This window comes from Bombina bombina, chromosome 6, assembly GCF_027579735.1.
Source record: "Bombina bombina isolate aBomBom1 chromosome 6, aBomBom1.pri, whole genome shotgun sequence".
NCBI lineage: Eukaryota > Metazoa > Chordata > Amphibia > Anura > Bombinatoridae > Bombina > Bombina bombina.
This window is the reverse complement of record NC_069504.1, coordinates 356,268,275-356,294,245: the sequence shown is the minus strand read 5'-3', so window position 1 is coordinate 356,294,245 and position 25,971 is coordinate 356,268,275. Positions and strand designations below refer to the sequence as shown.

The following is a 25,971-nucleotide window of genomic DNA, read 5'->3' as shown; positions in this document are numbered from 1 at the left end:
CGTGCATGTTTGTGCACATAGGTTAAACCATTACATTTTAAAACAAGTTTCACACATTTATTGTATTTGCAGAATGGAGAATCTTCATATATAAATTATGACCGCTGATTCTTAACTTCTGTTTCAGGCGAGCCTGAAATGATGAGACTCCAAAGCAGCATTCACTGCTTCATAAATGGAGCCCTATGCATCAATTCTGGAAAACAATGCAATTGCCCAGCCAAAACGTTTATTACTCATGGGTACAAAGAATCAACACTAAAAATGCATATATAGGAAACTAAAAACATACCAAATGCTTTACTTTAAAAGTCGCAGCCTGACACCTAATTGTATCTCCCTGTGCTGGCTAACCCTTTTTTCCATTTGCACTTTTTTCATTAAAGGGACACTAAATCCAAAGGTTATTTGCATATAAAGTAAATTTAATATATTGTTTTTTATGAATACAGGTAATGTTAAACTTGTTTCTTTATTAATAAAAATGAGAGTACATGTAAATGGTCCATGAGAAACAATATCATTTGCTGAAAAGGATAACACCTTACAGTATTACAGTAAGCTGTAAAGCATGGTAAAATGCCTTCCTTTGGATGTAACGAAGAAATAAATAAGACTTAGTGCTCCATTTATTAAGCAGCGGATGGTGCTTCGGGGTCCCATCATTTCAGGTACACCTGAAATGGAAGTTAAGAAGCAGCAGTCGTAATACCGCTGCTTCTTAACTTCTCCGCTACCTTTTAGGTGACGGACTGAAATCATCCCGATACGATCGGGAGGATTGAATGCCCCTGCTAGCGGCCGATTGGCTGCCAGTGAGCAGGGGGTGGCATTGCACAAGCATTTCACCAGAAATTCTTGTGCAATGTTAAATGCCTAAGGCATATGCTGTCGGCATTTAGCGAAGTAGCGAATCATGTCCGCTCGCTTCTTACAAATCTACCCCTTAATGTCCCTTTAAAATATCATAAAAGCTACTGAATTAATACACTTTTGGAGTTCTCTGTACTCAGTAGTAAAATACTAAATACAGTGAAATTTGCTATTTTAACCCAGAGTTAGATATATTTGAAAAATCAATGTTGCAATTAGAATTAACCAAACTTAAACAATGGTCACTATATCACTCATAATATTTTAATGATATATCATTTAATTTACCCTATTGGAGTCCATGGGATATAACATATATTTTACTGCGGATGCTCCAGTGCAAAAAAAATACTGATGGAGACTTTTTACATAAAATGACATATCAATCTTGAGGCAGATTATTTTTCCTATGTGTAAATTAGATTTGAAGAATTTAAATCAGGTTTACTTCATATCTCAATATGCAGCTGTCCCCTTGGAACTACACATATTTTATGTTAAATATTTATTTACATTTGCTCCATATAATTAATGAAGGGGATTCCTGAGGTACACATTATAATGGCTTTTCAAAAAAAAATCCCAGCATCCAGTGTGATGTTTAGTCCTCATCACAATGAATAGAATTTCAGTCTTTCCCTTTTAGAGTGCAAGGTTGTACTAAATGTGGAAAGTCAAACAAACGAACAATAGATGTCAGAGGATCCAAAAAACATTAAAGTTCTGTCCAGTGGTTAATGTATCATGTAATTGTAGAACATGACAAGAACAGACTTCAAATTAATGTGCCGTCAAAACATCTACTTGCCGCCAGTGTTAAGTTCCATGTACAGGCATTATATGTCCATATGCAATAAGTTTTCTTAGTCATTTGATGTGACATCAATGTCCTTGGGGCTGTCCTGACATGTAGCCATCCTCCATCGGCTAATATGTTGACTACTTTTTCTCTTTGGCTGGGACTCTGGACATTCCTCTTCTAATTTTTGACGCTTATGCTTGGTTCTTCTATTCTGAAACCAGACTTTTACCTGGTGATCAATAAAACATGATTAGAAACATCTTTATAACCAATCTCAAATATTTATCATTAGATTATTATTGTATTATAATTACTTTTAAAAAGAAAATATGTTAATTTATATACTATTCATTTATACATAGCTTAATTTGTTGAAAAACAAGGATTCCAAATAGTGATTTAATAGTGAGTGTGAAAAAGAAAAAAATTAACAGTCAATGTCATTGATGCTAAATTATCACTGATAATTTCAACTTACTGAGACACTAATATAAATGATCTGTGTAGGTTATTGAAATGTTATGTTATAACCCTTTGTTGTTGCCTACTGAAAAAACAAAACCTAGCTGATTCAAAGGGAAAACATCACATATTACTGATATTAGTGTAAGAAAGAACTGACTGTTCTACTGTTGACACAAGCACACAATATCTGTCTATTTGCACTAGGAAATATTTATATGGTTTCCCTGAAGACAATAGGTAATTGTAGGGTAATTGTAGGAATTCAAAGACCCCACATGATAGATAGTTTACAAATTCACTCTTATTGTCCCTCGAAACCATCAAATACAAAAATAGCTTAAATAGATTGTGACCGCTATCTTTTATTACAATTTTTTTTTAAAAAATACACACACACTCATATATATATATATATATATATATATATATATATATATATATATATATATATATATATATATATATATATATAAAAACATGAATATGTATCAGTCTTCCCATTTAGATTTTTAGTCAACACTTTTTCTTAAAGGCTATAGCATAAACCATACAAATGCTTAAATGGACACTAAACCCATATTTTTGTCTTTAATGACTAGTTGATAGAACATGCAATTTTAAGCAACTTTTTAATTTACTCCTATCATCAATTTTTCTTCCTTCTCTTGCTATCTTTATTGATGAACAGCATCGCTAATTACTGCTCCTCTCATAATGTAGCCCATAGTAAGCTAGGGTCAACAATACAAAAGTGACTCACTCTAATGAATGAGACCATATCATTGTTGCTTCAGAATGTCCCTTTAAAAGTAAGATTTTGGTTTTACCTAAGGAGAAATAGATGTGACTAGATGTGTTTTGCTTTTTGCTCTTAAAATAAACTAATTGCTTTTGCAGGAAATACAAAAAAATAAGTACAGCTGACCCATGACCCTACTAACAAATGCCTTACATTTAAATAATTCAGTTACAGTTTTTACATTGAAAAAAGTGACTAATTATTTCATGAAGAAGATGAAGATCTTCCAGAAAACGTAACAATTTAGTCATTCTTTCTGGCTCAGTTATCAGTCCATGTAAAGAGAAGGAAAGAAATTGCAGGCTGTACCAATATTAGATATAGTAAAATTAGAAAAATTTATTGAAACTTGGTTAAAACTCCAATCTTAGAAGGCACACATTTGTAAAATTCATACAACCTCAGCACACAGGTGCTGCATCCGACGCGTTTCCTGCTTTGCAACAAGCACTTCATCAGGGTTCTGGCTCAGTTATGCAGGTAATTATCTAAAAGTATAATGCATGACATATACATGTGGCACTTAATTATATATAATAAATCTTTCAATATTGTAACAGCCTTATTATTTTTATAGTGTTTGATATTGCAAAATATATTGCAATTTAAATATTACTCATTGGTAACAATGTATAAATCTTAGTTGACTGACAAATTGGATATACAGGTCAGAGTTTAAAGGGATACTAAACCCAAATTGTTTCTTTTATGATTTGGATAGAGCATGCAATTTTAAGCAACTTTCTAATTTATTCCTATTATGAATTTTTCATCCTTCTTTTGATATATTTATTTGAAAAAGCAGGAATGAAAGCTTAGTAGCCGGCCCATTTTTTGTTCAGCACCCTGGATAGTGCTTGCTGATTGGTGGCTATATTTAGCCTCCAATCAGCAAGCACTATCCAGGTACTGAACCTAAAATGGGCTGGCTCCTAAGCTTTTATTCCTGCTTTACAATTAAAGATACCAATAGAACAAAGAAAATTTGATAATAGGAGTAAATTAGAAAGTTCCTTAAAATGGCATGCTGTATCCGAATCATGAAAGAAAATATTTGGGTTTAGTATCCCTTTAATCAAAAGACTGACACAAAGGGCTAGAAAGCAAGGCTAGGCAATATCTTGCTGCTGTCTCTGGAAGTCAGAGGGTTAATCTATGTCTTTCTGCAATTAGAATCTACAGCTTGGCTGGTAATATGAATATATATACATTCCTAGAATGCTTTGGCTTGCTTCTCTTTCAAGAAAGGAAACTGACACTTTACTCATATCTGTATGCATTTGTTATGAAGACTGCCATTATATTAACCTTAAAATGCAATTTTAAAAAAATACAATGTACTTTATTTTGACAACTTTTCCTGTAATTTACCTCAGAAAAGTTTTTTCCACCATTAGAGGTAGAAGTCTAAATGCTACACGTAGGTGTTTATACTTAGTTTTAAAGGAACTAGATATCCAAAAAAAATATTTTATGATTCAGATAAAGCATATAGTATTTAAAAAGTTTTTAATATACTTCTATTATCAAATTTACTTTCATAATATTCTTTGTTGAAAAAGGATACCTTGGTAGGTACCATGCATGTGTTTGGAGCAATGTAATGCAAATGTATAACATTGTTAAAATGTTTGCAAAACTTCCACTCTATCTTAATCATGAAAGGAAAAGTTGATTTTTTTTGTCCCTTTAAGAATCAAAATAAGCAAATTGATGCCAAGAAGCCACAATTATATTACAGATATAACTGTTCATCTGCAATACAAACTACCCTCACTAGCACATGTTGCCATTAATATTATTATTATTTGAGGCAATTTAATTTTTTTGCTCCCCCTTCTCCAAATATTTCCTACAGATACCCAAGCCTGAAGTATTTAGAAACCTGATCCCTATGCATTGCTTGACTGATCAGTGTAGGAGCTCATTTATATCTGTCTGTAAATAGTCACGGCAGATTATATAAAATACAAGTTATTAAGTTGTACGTCACAGGAATACAAACAATGAACAATTTGCAAACTGTCTGCTTTTTAACTCCTTTTAACAAAAAAATATTTGGTGGACAGATATTTTGCAATGCAGTGTTTAATTCCTTATATATGAAATCTATATGTAAAGAATAAATCTGTGTATATATATATACCGTATATATAAACAATGTAATGAAAAAAATTACCTGAGTCTCTGTCAGACATAAGTTGTTTGCAAGTTGTTTTCGCTCTGCCCCAACTACATAATGGTTTTTCTCAAAAGCTCCTTCAAGACGTAGGAGTTGGGAGGGTGAAAATGCTGTTCGTATCCTTTTAGGTTTTCTTGAAAAAGGTCCATTTAGCAAATAATTTTCTGGGGTATTTTCCTCTCCTTCAAAATAAAAAAAATAAAAAAAAAACAGCTAATGATAATGTTTGAATGCAATTTTTTCACGTATCCAATACAATTAATAATGTGTGAGCAATTAACAATTTCATATAATTCTGAGTAATTACAATTAAAGGGACAGTAAACATCTTGTAATTGCAACATTTTAATGCAGTCTTCCAATTACCATATCAGCAAAGACTCAACTTTGTTAGAACAGATTAACACTTTGCTGCAGTTGTTTTTTTTTATTCTGAAACTTTAGCCACCACTTTCCTTATTTGGAGGAGCTAATCCGCACTTGATCTGAAGATGACATGGCTTGCCACAGTCATTGTGTTAACAAAATCTATACTGTTTGGTTATAGCAGAAACAAATAAGGTATCAAACTGCAAATTAGGGAAAGATACATTGACAAAATAAGCTTATGTAGCTTGCCATGTGCTCTTTCAGTTTTCATGGCCAGAAAATCCATAATTTTCAGACTCAAATTACAGGAAAATGGGGCAAAATAAATAATAAAAGTATAGTGCAAAGTTGTTTATTGTATGTAATTAAGCATTTTCTATCACAATCTCAAAGTGTTTACTGTCTTGTTAATAATTTATGTGTAAACACTTAATTGCCATCAAAAATAAAGTTTCTGGTGTTCATATTGGTTGAATTAGTTTTTGAACTATTATTTAAAGGGACAGGAAACCCCCCCAAAAAATGTCATGATTCAGACAGAGCATGCAATTTTAAACAACTTTCTAATGTACTTCTATTATTTTCTTCATTCTCTTGATATCCCTTTTGTTGAAAATAAGGGATGTAAGCTCATGAGCGTGCACTATATGGCAGCGGTTTTGTAAGAATATTATCCATGTGCAAGAGCAGAAGATGGCAGCACTATTTCCTTCCATGTAGTGCTCCAGATCCTAGCTAGCTATCTCTTCAACAAAGAATACCATGGGAACAAAGCAAATTTGATAATGGAGGTAAATTGGAAACATGTTTGCTCTGTCTGAATCATGAAATGAACTTTTTGAGTTTCATATATCTTTAAAGATGACCATATATTAAAGCATGTGAACTAAGTAAGTCTAAAACTTTAACAGCTAAGAAATAAATCTTAAAAGAGGCTGCAATGGAAAAAAAAAGTCCAAACATCATACAAAAAGCTGTTGGGTGTTTTCTGATGAACTGGAATTTGTTTTATTTTTTCAATGTCTTTTTTTGGAAAATTTAAAGGGACAGCTGATAATTAACTGTATTAAAACAAACTGCATGATACCCTTTAAAATGTACTTGGCTCTTTCTGTTATTAAAATAATTATTTCTGAATAATTTGATGATGACCGCTAATAACTTTACGAGTTTTATGACACATTTTTAAAGATTAAAGGGACAGTCTAGTCAAAATGAGACTTTCATGATTCAGATAGGACATGCAATGTTAAACAACTTTCCAATTTACTTTTATCATCAAATTTGCTTTGTTTAATTTGTATTCCTTGTTGAAAGCTAAACCTAGGTAGGCTCATATGCTAATTTCTAAGCCATTGAAGGCCACCTAGGAGTCAGAAATGGTTGGCTAAAATGCAAGTCTGTAACAAGAACTGAAAAAAGGGGGCAGTCTGCACAGAGGTTTAGATACAACATAATCACAGAGGTAAAAAGTATATTCACCCCTTAACAACCGAGGACAGCCAGGCACGTCCTACAAAAAAACGTCGTTTTAAGCACTGGAAGTGATCATGATCGCTTCCTGCCCCTTTCAGGGTATTGCAGTGATGCCTCAATATTGAGGCATCCTAAAATACCCTCTGGTAAGCAACCGATGCAGAGAGGGCCACTCTGTGGCCCTCTCTGCATCAGCCAGCGATGGCGCAGATCGTTAGTGCGTGGGAGGGAAAGGAGGGAGGCGCGTGGGTGGCCCATCGCTGGAGGAGGTCCGGTGAGTGCTAATGAGAGGTCCGTGAATGGAAGGGAGGGGCGTGAGCAAGCGTGAGTGAGCGTGAGGGGAACAGGAGCGGGTGGGACCGCTACACTATGGCAAATGTTAAGTGAAAGAGAAGGAGGGAGAGGGGGGATAAGTGTTGGGAAAGGGATCTGGGAGAGAGCTGCCAGTACCCAAGATGGCGGCAAATAAGTAGAGGGGGTAAGGTTAGAGAGCTGTTTGGGGGGATCAGGGAGGTTGGGGGCTAAGGGGGGATCCTACACTGCAGAATATATATATAAAAAATAAAAAATAAATATATATATATATAAAAAAAGACTTTTATTTTAGTACTGGCAGACTGTCTGCCAGTACTTAAGATGGCACTGACAATTGTTAGTTGGGGGAGGGAAGAGAGCTGTTTGAGAGGGGTCAGGTGGGAGGCTGATCTCTACACTAAAGCTAAATTAACCCTACAAGCAAATTACCCCTTCACTGCTGGGCATAATACTTCATAAGTGTGGTGCACAGCGGCATTTAGCGGCCTTCTAATTTCCATAAAGCAATGCCAAAGCCATATATGTCTGCTATTTCTGAACAAAGGGGATCCCAGAGAAGCATTTACAACCAATTGTGCCATAATTGCACAAGCTGTTTGTAAGTAATTTCAGTGAGAAACCTAAAGTTTGTGAAAAAGTTAACGCTTTTTTTAAATTGATCGCAATTGGCGGTAAAATGGTGGGATGAACTATACCAAAATGGGCCTAGATCAATACTTTGGGTTGTCTACTATATATATATATATATATATATATATACATGTGAATGGTTATTCAGGGATTCCTGACAAATATCAGTGTTACAATGTAACTATTGCTAATTTTGAAAAAAAAATGGTTTCGAAATAGCAAAGTGTTACTTGTACATATTGCCCTATAACATTTCCAAAAAAGCAAAGAACATGTAAACATTGGGTATTTCTAAACTCAGGACAAAATTTAGAAACTAATTAGCATGGGTGTTTTTTGGTGGTTGTAGATGTGTAACAGATTTTGGGGGTCAAAGTTAGAAAAAGTGTGTTTTTTTCAATTCTTTCATCATATTTTATATTTTTTTATAGCAAATTATATGATATGATGAAAATAATCTTTAGAAAGTCCATTTAATGGCGAGAAAAAATGGTATATAATATGTGTGGGTACAGTAAATGAGTAAAAGGAAAATTACAGCTAAATACAAACACTGCAGAAATGTAAAAATAGCCCAGGTAAGAAAATTGAAAAATGGGTCATAAAAAGATTATCTATCTTTTTAAATAATAAAAATTCTGGAGTAGACTGTCCCTTTAAGATTCCTACAGTCTCCTGAAGGGTATAAAGACATCCAGTAGCAAAACCAATTCAACAGAGGTCCCCGGTGCAAATTGTTTTGGGCTCCCCAAAGGTTTTGATGAGTTAATGATTTTGAGTATATACAGCAGATATAAAGATAGACAGATAGATAGAAAAAAGATTGATAGATAGACGGACTGCTTGATGAGCACATTTTTTCTTTGGTGTAAATTTTTTAAAACAACTTTAAAATAACTAAACAGAAACACATAAATGCCTATTTAATATCAAGATCCAGAGTGTCCATACATGGTGGATACACAGCTTAACTTCAGTTTCTTACACCTTCCTTCCTCTCCTTCCTTTTCGGGGCAGACTGAGACCTCTGTGTCTGACAGTAACTCCAGACTCCACTTCTGTCACAGAGTCTCACCCTCTTACGGAGCAATAGTCATATTTATGCTGAGAGGAGCTAAATAACCCCAGAACAAGTCACACAGAAATGTAAGCAACACAGTGCGGGGTGATCACACAGCAGGACCGCTGACAGGCTTGCATTTAGTGTATTGTAGAAAGTGTTACTGCCCATTACTAGAGGATCTCACTATTCCTCTAACAGACTGTGCCCCAGCTCCTCCCACCAGCAGCAACCATATTAACTGAGGCATTTCTGTTCTCTGTCCACGGGGGAACAAAAAAAGTGCAGGAACTCTGTTCCCATGCGTTCCCACTGGACTTGACCCTTGCATATATGTATACCATATAGCCCTTTTCATTCAAATATGCCATATACCTTTTAACCCTTATAAAAAGGTATTATTATTTACTTGAATATTTTTTATCAGATAGTGTACATTTCTGTTCTCTGTCCAGGGGGGGGGGGAACAAAAATAGTGCAGGAACTCTGTGCCCATGCGTTCCCACTGGACTTGACCCCTGCATATATGTATATCATATAGCCCTTTTCATTCAAATATGCCATATACCTTTTAACCCTTATAAAAAGTTATTATTATTTGCCTGAATATTTTTTATCAGATAGTGTATATATGTGTGTAACAATTTATTTTAATGTATTTATAATGTGTTTGGTGCCCTTTTTTTACACTTGGACTTTACACAAGCTCTTCAATCACGCTAATGTGAGGATCGCAAATTTATGTTTATGTTCGAGGAGAGAACGCATTTACTTACAACTTGTAATATGAACACAAGTGAGCGCGCCACTTGTAATCTAGCTTACAGTGTATGTATGAGTTGAAAACTGTGTTGACCTTGGAGAAAGAAAATAAAAGAGCCCTATAGTTGACTCAAAAGCTCTACCATGAGGGAACTAAACCTTGCCGATGGTTGTCTCATACACACAGACTAAATGGGATTTGTGTGGGTAAACAAAATTAAAGTCCTACCGTTAATTTACTGTGCAACAGCCCAAGTTTTTTTTTTTGTTTGTTTGCTTTTTAATCATTTAATATGAAGGTCGTTCGTTCTCAAATATCAAACACTAAAATGAAAAGAAGGCTCAAGCTCTTGAAGAGGATTTGGCCCAAGCAAAACACTTAGGTAGCCAAGGCTGGCTTCATCGCATATATAGATCCCCAGCCATAAATAACAATCCAATCTTTCTTAAGATTTTTTGTGACATTGTATGCAGTCATATACATCGCCTTTTCACCTCTAACCTATTTATTAAGGAACCTAGTATTTATAATCGGTATGTCGTCCACATGTCATACCCTATACTTTCTCTGACATCTTCCTCTATGCTTTTCTCTTACAAACTAGTTGTACTGCAGAACTAAAGCATATAGGAGACTGAAGACGGATTTTTTGCAACATGGTAGAGGTACTACCATCTCTGGCTCCATTTGAAACCCTTTGTGGCTTACAAAGGTTACTGATAAATACATATTCCGTTGTATACAAGTTATTAAGTAGAGGCTCCTTTAAGAGCCTTTACTCCTATTCTAAGTAATGGGAAGCAGAAAAAACTCCAAATCTGACTAGGGTTGCCACCTCAGCCATGTTTTCTTAGACATTTATAAGTTACACATGCTGCAGGGTGTGCAGGGGGGAATATGAACAGTGCATATAGATAGTGCTGTTCAGAAACACAATACATGTTCCTCCCTGCACACCCTGCAACATGTGTAACTCATAAGTGTCCAGGAAATCATGGCAGAGGTACAGGTAGGGTTGCCACCTTTCTTTGAAGAAAATACCGGCCATGCTCATTTAAATAAATTTGAATAAATAATTAAACATAATTACTCAAAAACATAACTCAAAAACTAAAGCTGTTAGGACTGATTTTTTAAATGCTCATTTGTTTATAACTAGTATTCATAACAGTCAGAAGACGTTTCACTTTGACAGGGGCTTTCTTTCAATATTTATTATTTATTTTCTACATTGACATGAACCTTAAAAATACCGGCTATGTCGGTAAAATACTGGCTGGGTGGCAACCCTAGGTGCAGGGTCGGCTCCATTCTGTGCCCCCTCAAAAAAATATTGATATGATCATACGCTTTAAAAATAATAAATAAAATAATAAAATAATGAATTGTTATGTAATGTTGCTGCATAGCTAAATCTAATCTACAAAATGACCAGTACCTGAAAACCTGGTATCCTCACTGCTATTGCAAACAAAGGGGTTAATTGCATTGGGGGTTTGGGGACATAATTGAGATTTGAGAATGAGTTTAAGGGTTTTGGATCATGGTGATTAAGGGGTGAATTGTTTTTAAGGAACTATTGCACTGGGGGCCTCAAGTTTAATGGCTCTGTTTTAGTGCACTGCATAGGATTTAGACTTCATTCTTTTACCTAGGGATTTAGCACATATTCTCCAAATGTTAATAGTGGGGGCTAAGCCAGCCAGAAGCTACACTTTCCTGCAGAATATGTAGGTCTGCTCTTATTTTGACTCTCATACATGCTTTGTAAATGCGTGCCCCCTCGTTAAAATAAAATGCCTCATTTCATTTGTTCTGGAGCCGACCCTGCTGAGGTGCAACCCTATAATTGACTCAAGACATGCACATTCCTGATTCTACCACAGTATGCTCTTATTGAGAGAAGCAAAGTTTAAACAAAGAGGTCAATTTGCTAACAGTTGTAAACTGAAATGGTTTTCTTAAAATTGTACACTGTGGGTTCTATTTATCAAGCTCCGTATGGAGCTTGATGACCCCTGTCACAAAGACCGCTGCTCCATAACCTGTCCGCCTGCTCTGAGCAGGCGGACACACATCACCGGAAATCAACCCGATCGAGTACGATCGGGATGATTGACACCCCCTGCTGGAGGCCTATTGGCCGTGAGTCTGCAGGGGGCGGCGTTGCACCAGCAGCTCTTGTGAGCTGCTGGTGCAATGCTGAATACGGCAAGCGTATTGCTCGCCGTATTCAGCGAGGTCTGGCGGACCTGATCCGCAGTGTCGGATCAGGTCCGCCAGACCATCATACATATGCCCCTGTGTCTAAAATATGAAAATGTAGTTTTGACTTCTCTGCTTATCTGATGGTTGATGTTCTAATAACATGAAAAAAAGATGGTAGTTAGGGCTATAGGGCAGCTTTGATCATAGGCTAGATTAAATAATTATAGTTTTTTATTAGATGCTACTGTTAAATCTACAAGGTCTCTTGAAGATAAAATTATATTTATTTTGCACTTAAAGGGACAGTGAACTCATTTTTTTTATTGTTTAAAAAAATGATAATCCCTTTATTACCCATTCCCAAGTTTTGCACAGCCAACATGGTTATATTAATACACTTTTTACCTCTGTGATTACCTTGTATCTAATCCTTTTCTGACAGCCCCATGATCACATGACTTTTTATTTGTTATCTATTGACTTGCATTTTATCCAATTAGTGCAGTGTCTGCCACAACCCACGGCATTAGCACAATGTTATCTATATGGTTTACATGAACTAGCACTCCCCTGTTGTGAAAAGCTAGTAAAAAAGGCATATGAAAAGAGGCTGTCTTTAGTGGCTTAGATACAGGCAGAGATTTAGATGTTTAAAGGTTATTAAGTATATTAATATAACAATGTTGGTTGTGCAAAGCTGGGGATTGGGTAGTAAAGGCAATATCTATTAGACATGTGCATTTCGTTCCGAATCGAAATTTGAACAAATTTGTCAAATTTGGAGCTTCAGATCGATTAGAATTTCCAAATTACCCTAGCAATGAAACTAAACTAATCCGAAAACATTTGTAATGAATAAATCTGAATTAGTTTGGATTTATTTGTTATATTCGAATGGCCATGGACTAATCACAATTACACTAGTATGGTACAGTATATAAGGTTATATTACTCTGCTAGCTCTGTGCAGGGCACATTATGTAGCTGGTTCCTGTGAGGTTGGTACTTAGGTGGGATAAGCTGTGTATTACACTAGTATTATGTACTGTATATTAGGTTATATACCTCTGCTTTCTCTGTGCATATTGTGTAGCTGGTACCTGTGAGTTTGGTACTTATGTTGATTCAGATGGGTTACACCTAATATACAGTACATAATACTTGTCTAATGCACAGCACATCCCACCTAACACATACCGAACTTCCAAATTTACAAATCAAATCCAAACCGAATACATCCGAATGTATTCGAATTCGAATGAATCCAAAATGAATACATTCGAATGTATCCGAATTTGAATGAATCCGAAAACAAAATTTGAAAAAATACGAATCGGTCCGAAACAAACCGAAACAAAATGTTCCGCCACGCACAAGTCTAATATCTATCTGTTTAAACAATAACAATTTTACTGTTGACCGTCCCTTTTAATATGTAAAGATCCAGCTTTCCAGCTCACATCATATTTAAAACAAGTCAGCTGGAAAAAGTCAACAGAAGTCAATCAAATAAAGTAGTTTGAGGTTGATCTATTCTCATATGGTCATTTTGTTTAAAAATAAATATTTTCTCCTGCTTGAGAAACAGTCAGGTTTGATGGATCTTATTAAACCAGAACAAGAGTTTACAGAGACACAGTAATGTAATTTTCCCATTTAGTGTTCTTCCTAATGACTTGCTATTGCATAGTTTAGTATTAAATATATGGGAAGATTTGAAATAGCTTGTTTTGCTCAATCAAACCACCATCAATACTCAAAATGTCAGTACACTTGGCCTTTGTGTATAGAAAAAGAGAGATGAGATAAGAAGGTCTTATCTTTCTGTTGGGTCAGCCTATTTGAATGGGCATGCTCTTGAGAACAATAGGTGGTGATTGCAGTGAGCAAAACCAGATATTTGTGATACAAAAATAAACATTCATTGATTTCTCTGCATTTCACTTAAAGGGATACTGAACCCAAATTTTGTCTTTCATGATTCAGATACAGCATGCAATTTTAAGCAACTTTCTAATTTACTCCTATTATCAATTTTTCTTCATTTTCTTGCTATCTTTATTTGAAAAAGCAGGAATGTAAGCTTACAAGCCGGCCCATTTTTGGTTCAGAACACTGGATAGCGCTTGCTGATTGGTGAATACCATTTCGCCACCAAGCAGCAAAGTACAACCTAGGTGCTGAACCAAAGATGGGCCGGCTTGCAAGCTTACATTCCTGCTTTTTTAAATAAAGATACCAAGAGAATGAAGAAAATTTGACAGTAGGCGTAAATTAAAAAGTTGTTTAAAATTGCATACTCTATCTGAATCATGAAAGAAAAAAATGTGGGTTCAGTATCCCTTTAACAAGTTACTGAAAACCTATTAAGGGGAAATCTAAATTATAGTACATTGTCCCTTTATTTATAAATCTAATTCAACTCTGATTCAACTTTGGTTCAGCACCTGGGTTGCGTTTGCTGATTGGTGGTTAAATGTAGTGCTAAATGCGCTTTATTTTCATGTGCCCCATGCCAATAGACTGCATTGAGCCCCATATTAGGTGCTTAACAGCCACACACAGTCTTACCTATATTACAGTATTATTAGAAAATGACAATTCTTCATCAGCAAAGAATGATTGTTTTCAAACATTAAAATGTATAAAAGTAAAAGGGTGAGTCAATGCAAAAACAAAGTAAGCTCAAAATAAGTTGCAGTTAAAGAGCTATATAAATAGAACATACGTTGCAATGAAAACTGTTTAATTGTATCTAATCTTTCCTTGATATAAAACCGTAACTTCTGACATTCAAAAGTCAACAACCCTGAACATTGCATTATCTTTGTCTCCTTGCTTATATAAAAGATTAATCAGAAACAATGTTAATTACATTGTGGCAAATAACCAGCACCTGTCTTTCAAAGATTCTAAAAATAAATGAATTGAAAGTTATTGTTTGTATGTATTATACTCTATTAACACCTTGCCATCTGCTTAAATCTTTAAACAAATCAAAAATTACTGCTCTGCAAAATGCATGCTAAGCAAGTCAGTGTAATTATTAGAGAATTGTACTGCTTAATTTAGGTGACATTGCTGGGAAAAAAGGAGATTTTTTTTAATTTATTTATTTACTTAAAAATTGTTTTTGCTGAAAATGTCACAATTTCAAGCCTTGCAACAATATTCTGTTAACAATTACTCAATGCAACAAAGTTTTTATTTCTTTATTTTGAAGAACAAATAGTTGCACATTAAACTGAACACAGAGTGACATTCAGATATAAAGGTGACAACAGACTACTCAAATATCCTTCATTACAATATCAGTGTGACACATCTTTAATGGTTAATTAACAGGGTATTCGAGGATCCAAATAGTGTGTAATTTGTCAAGCATGTCCCATTTATTTTTATTATCAAATGCACTTCTTTCTCTTGGTATCCTTTGTGTAAAGCAGGGCTTTTCAAACCTGTCCCCGAGCCTCCCTAACAGACCAAATGTTCAGGATATCTGAACTGGAGCACAGGCGAAATAATCAGTTATTTAGTAAACATGGTTATTAACCTGCTCTCACCCAATCCTGAAAATATGGCCTGTTAGGGAGGCGTGAGGACAGGTTTGAAAAGCTATGTAATTTGCATTAAAGGGATACCAGTATGCCAGCAACAAATTATTTGTTTGTTTTAGATATTTTTTTCATTTTATCTTTATTATTTAATAATAAATCAGAAGTAGTAATGTAGAGTTCCACCTCCCCCTCAAAACATCATTTTTCTGTAGTGTAGGTCCTCATCCCTCTCTCATTGCACGTATGTTCTGACAAATGGATCATGTAAAAAAAATCTGACTATCCTACACATGATGAAACATTTTATACTTTTTGTGAGTGAAAATAAAAGCTGTGTAGTGTTCTGCTAGTGCAAGGTTGTTTCTGCAGTTTCATACTCTAGTATATATGTTTATTTGCTGATAAAGACAGATTACATATTCTTATAAGTAAGTAAATAATGTCAAAATGTATTCTCATTTTAGGAAAAACTAATCAAAATGGCCTTAGAGTTGGAATTCCGTGTAACTGAAGGACGTTTCCGTTAGCTTGTGGAATCATATAATTACCAGACATAAGCTGTGAATATCTGTGTCTGAATAATAAATGTATTGCTTAAACTAATGGTGGGAAATCACTATAATTTCACATACAATATGTTGGGATGGGTAAGAATAGACCTCTCAAGGTCAAAAAGAGCACAATCTGTTAAACACTATTCAAAAAAGCTAACTTTATTAAAGGGACATGAAACCTATTTTTTTTTTCTTTCATGATTCAGATAGATAATGCAATTTTAAAGGGACAGTCTAGTATAAATTAAACTTTCATTATTCAGATAGGATTTTTAAACTTTCCAATTTACTTTTATCATCAAATTTGCTTTTTTCTCTTGGTGTTCTTAGTTTAGACTAAACATAGGTAGGCTCATATGCTATTTTTTAAGCCTTTAAGGGCTGCCTCTTATCACATGCTTTTTAAATGTCTTTTCAACAGAAAGAAACAGAAAGTACATGTGGGCCATATAGATAACCATGTGTTCAGGCACAGGGAGTTATTTATTAGCAATGCTAAATGCAAGACAATAGATAACAAACAGTCACAGTCATGTGATCAGGGGGCTGGAAGAAGGTTCCTAGATACAAGGTAATCACAGAGGTAAAAAGTACATTAATATAACTGTGTTGTTCATGCAAAACTGGGGAAGGGGTAATAAAGGGATTATCTATCTTTTAAAACAATAACAATTCTATGGTAAACTGTCCCTTTAAACAACTTTCTTAATTACTTCTATTGTCAAACTTTCTTTGTTTCTTTTGGTATCTTTTGTTGAAATGCAGGGATGTATCCTTGGGAGCCGACCCAATTGTGGGGCACTATATGGCAGCAGTTTTGCAAGAAAGTTATCCATTTGAAAGAGCACTAGATGGCAACACTAATCCCTGCTATGTAGTGCTCCAGACGCCTACCTAGGTATCTCTTCAACAGAAAAATACAACGGAAACAAAGCAAATTTAATTATAGAAGTAAATTGTAAACTTTTTAAAAATGATATACTCTGTCTGAATCACAAAACAAATGTTTTGGGATTCGTAATTTAATAAATAAGTGAATTTATGTATTTAAAGTTAATTTCAATTTTAAACCACTGCTCATCACCCATGTAAACATTAACCTCCAAATATAAAAGTCGCTAACTTTTTTTTTTTAAAAAAAGGATATGAATTTAGCGTAATTTATATATTTATATATATTATAGCGATGTTTCTTACTGTTACTCCTCCCTCTGTCTACTTCCTTATTTTCCTCTAATGACGTAGCGATCGTAAGAACAAGCTGACGTCGTCATTTGAATGCTCGTGCACAAGAATATGGGCATGCGTATTCTATCTTCTTTCACGCATGCGTACAAATTTTCAGGCCGTCCCGCAGTTCATTCCAGAGCAGAGTTACATTATATATACCAGAGCAGAGTTGCACGAGCATGACGAATAGCAGGACAATCGCTTTTACACGCATGCGCAAGACTGTATGATGACGCGGGTAAAAAGGGGCAGGACGCCCCGGGGGAAGTGAAGGGATTGGATTGAAAAATTTGAAAACATGTCAATCAAAAGATGAACAATGTCGGCCGGACAATTGCGACAATACGGACGGTAAATGTAAATTAAAAAATGAAACAACAGAAATAATTTTAACATTTTTGATGAATGAACATTATACTTTTTTTCTATTGATAATTATAATGCTGTAATCGAGAGCCGCGGACTTGAACTTCACTTTAATTATTTATATGTATTTATTTATTTAGAGTAAAGGGACTGGAAATCTATCTCATATATTTATAATTCGGAGGTCTAAAGAAAACCAAAGAAAATACATATTGAAAAATATAAGAAATGGCACAGATGAACTAGCGTTTACTAGCTGCGAAAAACTGTTCAAATGCACTGATATAAGAGGCGGCCTTCAAGGGCTTAGAAATTAACATATGAGTCTACCTAGGTTTAACTTTCAACAAAGATTACCAAGAGAACAAAGCAAATTTGATGATAAGAGTACATTGGAAAGTTGTTTAAAATTCCATGCCCTATCTGAATCATGAGAGTTTAATTTTGACTAGACTGTCCCTTTAAAAAAGAAACACATTTTGTTAAAACAACAATGTATTTGTTTTCTTGCAAAACTAAAACTTAGACATTTTCAGTGTAGCCACTGCCTTTACTGAGATAAGGGGGCAACAATTGTGCAAAATACGTTCTACTGTCACATGATGTTTGCAGGCCTCTTCTAAGCGGTCCCCTTCTCTTCTCTATCGGTCCCCTTCTCTTCTCTACCGGTCCCCTTCTCTTCTCTATCTATACGTCATCACTAGGTTCCCTAATTAAGTCCCACGGTTTCCAATATCATTTGTATGCCGATGACACCCAAATCTACTTCTCTGCACCAGAACTATCTCCTTCCTTGCTAACCCGTGTCACTAACTGTCTTTCTCACATCTCTTCCTGGATGTCCTCTCACTACCTCAAGCTAAATCTATCCAAAACTGAGCTCCTCATTTTCCCCCCTTCTTCCAAAATCTCCACCCCCAATATCTCTATAACTGTCGACAACTCCATCATCACCCCTACCCCGCACGCCCGATGTCTCGGGGTCACATTCGACTCAGATCTTTCCTTCACTCCTCACATTCAGTCATTGGCTAAAGCCTGCCGCTTTCACCTTAAAAACATCTCTAAAATTAGACACTTCCTTACACAAGACACAACTAAGATTTTAATCCACTCTCTTATTCTTTCCCGCCTTGATTACTGCAACTCTGTCCTCTCTGGTCTCCCCACCTGCCGCCTAGCTCCTTTACAATCCATAATAAATGCCTCTGCCAGACTCATCTTCCTTACACGTCGCTCTTCATCTGCTACACCTCTCTGCCAATCCCTTCACTGGCTTCCTCTTGCCTCTAGGATCAAACACAAAACCCTCACTCTGACATACAAAGCACTCAACTGCACTGCTCCCCCCTACATCTCAGACCTTGTCTCCAGATACTCTCCCTCCCGTCCCCTTCGCTCTGCTCATGACCTCCTACTCTCCTCCTCTCTTGTCACCTCATCACCCTCCCGTTTACAGGACTTCTCCAGACTGGCTCCCATCTTGTGGAACTCTCTGCCTCGCTCCATAAGACTCTCCCCTAGTTTTAAAAGCTTCAAGTGCTCCCTAAAGACTCTACTGTTCAGGGACGCATACAACCTACGCTAACCTTTCCTAATACCAGTTCTTCTCCTCCACTGCAATCCCCTGAACCCCCTTAGCATGTAAGCCTAAGAGTCCAGCTGTTTGTAGATCACCTTCTTAAGAGCTGACTACAACAGTGCAACTCTTGGCAGGGCCCTCTACCATATAATTGTTTTGTTGTACTCCCCCTTTGTTTATAGCGCTGCGGAATCTGTTGGCGCTCTACAAATAACCGATAATAATAATAATAATAATAATAATAATAATAATAAGCACGCGTAAGAAACTGACTGGATCTAGGGCACCTGTCTCATAGCAACCACTTCAAATTAAAAGCTATTCATTTGTCTTCCTGTAAAACCACAGCTCATTTGTGGGTCTATGCTAAAAGTAAGTATGAAAACATAAAAAAAAAAAATGAAAACTCCTTTTAAAATCATAAAAATATTGCAATGATTTCTATTAAGCCCACTGAGTAATGCTTTTTATTACAATAATGAAATAGACTGTTTTATATCTCTATAAATCATATATCACACACCACTGCTCTAAAAATCAGATTAACCAATCAATGCAGAGCGTTGCAGCACGAGAATAACTTTTCTTGCAAGGGCAGCAGGGAGTTGTAGTTTATGGCTTTTCTGGGGTGGTGCCACAACTTCCCCGCCTTCAATTCTTCCTGAGCTTCTGCAGAACAATCCCCGGGCCAGAGCACGGAGCCATGGATACTTATTAAACAGAGGGAAACACTGTTATAGCGCTGCTGCCTCGGCAGAATAATATTTGCTCTTGCGGAATTGACTCCTTCACTGCCAGCGCAAACTGTGAATGTTAACAAATGTTTATCAGCACAGCAAATGCTACCAATAAATAGTAAACTCCGTCCGTCTGACAACAATAAATAAATAGCTAACCCATCTCGGTAGTATACATGTTAACCCATTGGCTGCCAGAGGGGATACAGCAATCCCTGACAACCAAGGGAGTAGACTGAGTTAACATTTGGTTGTGCCCGATCTCACTTATAAAACGTGCGTGTCACAGCAGTTATGCAGCTAATTGTAGGCAATAACCAAATGATCCTATAACTGTATTGCACTGAATATGGGGCATTCTCTCTTGGCCCTGGCATATACTGAGGCTGCCATGGTGTGGGTTGGCACCATATCAGTATAATATTGATAGAGGGCATCATGCCACTGATTATTGTGTGTCAGGAGTCACTGGTGTGATGCCCTAGCACTGATTTATGGATAAAGTAATGCTTTCCTTATTAGTGTTTCATAGAAAAACTTGGAAATTGCATTAATTGTTTTAGAAAATGCAGATTTATTTAACAAATGTCTATTTCCAGTAATACATTTCCTATAAGCAGAGGATTGTTGCAAACATGTAAAAAAAATAATAATTGTATTTTATGGCCGCCCTGTAATTCAGTATCCTATTGATTTGAATGGAAAAATAAACTTTATACACAATTGAAATATTCGATAGTGATAAATAGTTATGATTAATAGTTATGATGTTATAACCAGAATACACTAACAGTATTATTTGTGTATGTTTTCGGTTCTGTGTATTTTTGCATTTCATTAAAGTTATGGGATATGGGCCTGTTAAATACTTGAAAACATTGGTTTAATGCTGTAATAATTTCAGGATCTAGAAAAACTCTAGATAAAATAAACAGAATGAGAAATCTATATATATATATATAACAATATAACATTATTATATAGTGTAATGTTATATTGTTATATATAACATTACAATATAACACAAACGAGCTACAAAACAAAATGCCTTCTTTCCTTCCTGAAAATAAAGTTATTTTGCGTATTACTAAGTAGTAAATGGAAACCAACGTTTTCTCCAAATAATTATTTTAAAGCCTTGAAGAGATATAAACAGATAATGGCAAAGAAAGGATTATAATTTATTTATATAAATAAAGTAGTTATTCTGTACCTTTACAAGTGTCAAGCAATCTTGCAGATAATATAACATATAAACAAAGCAAAATGAGTTTAGGATAGAGCTAATATGTCTGTTAGCTTTACAAACAACTAATTTACTACTAACACTGATCCTTATAACTAATATTGTACTAAAAGTATCAGTGCTGTGCACAGTATTGCTTTACCCTAGCTAACTGCACCAAGATCAAATTCAAAACTGCATATTTTATTTGTTTCATTAGTCTAAATTTACTCACTAAGTATTATTTTGTTTTTCTCTTCATAATTTTTAAAGGTAAGAAAGTGATCCCCCTTTAAAAAAAAAATAGTTTTGAACAAATACATTGTCCATGTAATCCTCTCTTAATCTGTATTGTTTACAGATAACCAATTGGCTTTGCTGATCACGTGCAAAACCACAACACTATGTGATTATATAATTCAATTTATGAGAAATAGGGTAAACTTTTACATGAATTCCTGTTGTTTGGTTATGTATGATTACGTTGTTTTATGATTTCTTGCAATTGAGTTAAATACAGCTTAATATATATTTTAAGAAATTCTACAAACATTTCACAACGTTGTAATATTATAAATGTTTTTATATACATACACACACACACATATATATATATATATATATATATATATATATATATATATATATATATATATATATATATATATATAGTAAATATCAGTAAGTCAATTAAAGTTTGCTTTAGTTTCCTTTATTACCCACCATGAGTGACACGTATTAAATGAATTGTTCCTTACTAGCATCTTAAAAAGGGTCATGTACATATATTATATATTATATACTTTTTGTGGGAAAACTATCCAATTTTATGGACAACCTTTCTGTCTAAACCTGAAATTGCCCAAGTTACCATGTTTTAGTAATAAAGGGGCATAGGAAATAGCACAAAAAGATTTGATAGGAAAAAGGAACCTAAATAAATAATGAAATAAAAATAAGCGCTTAATATTGTAATGAAGCAGTTACAGTTTATTACAGAATTTGCCCAATAATAATAATTATTATTATTATTTTTGATATAGAAAAGCATTGAGGTTTTAAGAAAAGGAACAATTTGTTGTCGAATGAAGGTAGCTTGATATTCACACGATGGTCATTCCACAATCGTTCCTTTTCAATGAGTTTTATTTCTCCAAAGAGACATAATAATAGTATTAATAATGATTATATAAATTGTGTTGTGGTGCTAAGAATTCATGGTATGGTTACTTTCTGCTAGAACAAATGAATACATTATAATGGCCAGTCTGAGCCTACTCTTACATGTACCGCTCAGGATAATAATATACTTAGGTTAAGCATCCTCTTGGTTAATTTTAAGCTCCTCTAAACACAGATGTGCGGTCATAATTCGCTATTTGTTCAGTCAATGTACTAATATAAAACTATAGCTGCATTTATCCATTTTAGAACAATTTTAAAGTCATTAATTAATTCCAACAAAATATGAATATTGCGGGAATGGGGAAACCATCTGGTTTATAGAAATATCACATTAATTGAACATTTCCATTTCCTAGTATCTTAAACATGTTTATTATATTTTATTTGATTTATTTATTTTTGTATGTGTTTATCTTTAATTATCTGTAATTCCATCTGTTCTTACAAAATTCTTGTTTTCATTTTAATCTTGGAAAGGCCGGCCTGTGAATCAGCCAGAGAGCAATATTCTTAAAGGGACAGTCAACACCAAAATTGTTATTGTTTAAAAAGATAGATAATGCCTTTACTACCAATTCCCCAGCTTTGTACAACCAACATTGTTATATTAACATACTTTATAACATTTAAACCTCTAAATGTTGCCTGTTTCTAAGCCACTACAAACAGCCTCTTATCACATGCTTTTTTATTAGCTTTTCAAAACAGGGAAGTGCTGGTTCATGTGGGCCATATAGATAACATTGTGCTCACATAGTGGGTTGTGTTCAACACAGTACTAATTGGCTAAAATACTAGTCAATAGATAATAAATAAAACGTCATGTGATCAGGGGGCTGTCAGAAGAGGCTAAGGTACAAGGTATTCACAGAGGTAAAAAGTATAATAATATAACCATGTAGGCTGTGCAAAACTGGGGAATTGTTAAAAAGAGATTATCTATCTTTTTAAACAATATCAATTTTGGAGTTGACTGTCTCTTTAAAGGGACATTGTAATGAAAGGTAAAATAAAAATCATGCAGCAACTAATTGTGCAATATTGGTTTTGTTCTTCTAACTAACCCTAACTGGTTGATAAAAAGATCTGCCTCTGCTTTACTGGCGGAAAAAGACAGGCGATGCAATAATGACAAGAAAACCTTGATTTAGTTAGGACAGGAACATGAGTTTAACAAAATAAACACACCTACAAAAAACTAAAATACATTGCAACCAATACAAAAGCTGAATACAACACCCCTTTTAAGAGATTTATGCAATCATAAACTTGCTGCTATAAAAATGCCAGTCTAAACAGAGTACAGACCTGATATAACTGTCCTCAAGACAAGTATTTTTTTTATGTATATATATTATATTTATTATATATATATATATATATATATATATATATATATATATATATATATATATATATATATATATATATATATATATATATATATTCAGCACATAAAGGCAAAGTAGTGTAGTATTAGGACCAGTCAACCCTGAGACAACTAGTTGTGAGTTGGTTACTGGCTAAGCAGAATATTGCCACAATTTTAATATAAAAGCATATGTGATTGTTTTTCTTCTAATGTTTTATTTATTTATATGTGGATGTGAAACAATCCCCCCTGTTTTTTTGTGTGTTTGTATGTATGTATGTATGTATATATATATATATATATATATATATATATATATATATATATATATATATATACATAATATGTCATGCTTAATTTATGCTATGTTCACGCCTCTTTAAACACATAACCATTTTCTTGAAAAATGCAAATGTACCCAGATATCAGTATGAACCAAGCATTATTCTTTGTACAAGTGACTGAACTGTTTTGAGGGCTGCCATATGTCCCTTGCTAAGGTTTGCTGCTTGTATGATTCAAAACAAAAAATATGAGTTACTTTAATGCAAATAATCTGTAAGTAATTACATAAATAACAATAAAAGCATGTCTATTAAATATGATATGAGAGCCAAGGAGGGAACTAAAAAATATTATGCTCAAAATTCATTTCTACAACGATATCAATGTATCTAGGTTAATTCCATTTGTCACATTTGGAGTTATTATAATATAATTAAATGTGCAACTATTTCGCTTTAATGTAGTATGCAGATTTACTAAAAAGTTACAAATGGTGATGATATATAGATATGTGAGAGATTAGATGGATGTTTTTCTTCCCTGGGGAGACCCCACCTGTGCAAAACCAAACAGCAGTAGCTCTCACCAGGCAGTCGGTGCCGCAAGATCCAGGGGCAGAAGCTCAGTGGGTCGCGGTGCAGGATCCGTTGCTGGGGGATTCCCAGACTAGCTCCAAAAGGATGAGTTGGTGTCTCCGGGAAAACTAGATCTGAGGTTCCGAGGAAACGGATCCCTGGTCGCAATGGACCCCCTGACAGAGAGTGAATGGGCTCCAGGTATTTGAGAGCGGTGGGTCTCAGGGGCTCTTCTGGGCTACGATCCGGACCCACCAGAGCCTCTATGGAGAAGCCTTTTCTGACTGGCGGCAGGAACATTGTGCTGCCAGTTAGTGCTGGTTATACCCAAGGGGCAATACGCATTGCCAGGGAGGGAAGGGGCACGAGTGGGTAATCACTGCAGTCTGTGGCCTGTTGGGGTCTGATCATTCGCCCTTTATTGGGTAAAAAAGAAAGTTCCTGTCCCTGACCGATCACAAGTAACCCGCAATAATCCTTTCCATAACGCTCGCTAACAACACTGCAGATCCTCACTATACCCAGTGCTTGGCACTTTTGTGCCTCCAGTAGTTTGTGTTTAGAGGTTTATTCTGTAACCCACAGCCCTTCCCCTGCCTTGTCCCCCAAACAGATGCTCTAATCTCCTATGAGGTAGCCTGATCCCATCCTCTGTATTTATCCATCAGCTGCTCCTGCACTGGCTGTTTACTGACTGCAGATCTCCCCCAGCACTAACACTGCTGACCTGCAGCTGAGCACGTTGCTGGACTTCTTCCCTGTCCCGCAGCACAAGTCAGGGAGCAGCCTGCAGAGGTGAGAAGAGGACACGGGCTGGGATGGCTGGAGGACTGGGAGTTGCCTCATAGGCATCACCTGGGTGAACAAGCCTGGTCCTCCTCTGTGATTCCAGCACTGCCCTTATCAGCCACATCATCTCTATGGGGGCCAATAGGACTGGAGCTGGGCGGGGCCTGTGTGTGAGCAGCTCATCCGCATGCACAATACTCATATTGTCTGTAGTGCGTTATTCTGTATTTGCCTCAACAACACGTAGAGTTAAGTAAGTTACTATTTCTACAAATAATGTGTTGTCTATAAGGGGTAGTAGCAAACATATAAATCATTATATATGTATCATTGGGAACCACATTACAAAATGTCCATAACTAATGTCAAATATGTATCTACTATAGACTCAGTCAAACTGAACACATTGGAATTTTTTTTATATATATATATATATATATATATATATATATATATATATATATATATATATATATATTTATATATATATATAATATTTATCAGTTGCATTCATTTTGAATAATTAGCTATAAAGGTTTAGTTTAGTTTTTATATGTTCTAAACATTTTCTT

The 25,971-nt window shown here is 35.1% G+C and overlaps 1 protein-coding gene across 1 annotated transcript; it reads right to left on the bottom strand.

Annotated features, from left to right (window-relative positions):
- Positions 1 to 1,115: 1,115 nt before the first annotated feature.
- On the bottom strand, positions 1,116 to 25,404 carry LOC128665072 (homeobox protein EMX1-like). The gene is made up of 3 exons (XM_053719825.1): positions 24,622 to 25,404; positions 5,119 to 5,303; positions 1,116 to 1,904 (listed from the first exon to the last, which is right to left on the bottom strand). Exons 1-3 carry the CDS (start codon positions 24,908 to 24,910, stop codon positions 1,737 to 1,739), a joined length of 642 nt encoding a protein of 213 aa, XP_053575800.1. The 5' UTR covers positions 24,911 to 25,404; the 3' UTR covers positions 1,116 to 1,736.
- Positions 25,405 to 25,971: the final 567 nt, after the last annotated feature.

Bases quoted from the DNA above. Each gene is read 5' to 3' on its own strand.
- LOC128665072 (XM_053719825.1), bottom strand. From the start codon at position 24,910: ATGTTCCTGCCGCCAGTCAGAAAAGGCTTCTCCATAGAGGCTCTGGTG. The intron at 5,304-24,621 runs GTGAGAGCTACT...TTTATTTTGAAG, and splicing joins CTTGCGGCACCGACTGCCTG to GAGAGGAAAATACCCCAGAA. The intron at 1,905-5,118 runs GTAATTTTTTTC...ATTGATCACCAG, and splicing joins TATGTCTGACAGAGACTCAG to GTAAAAGTCTGGTTTCAGAA.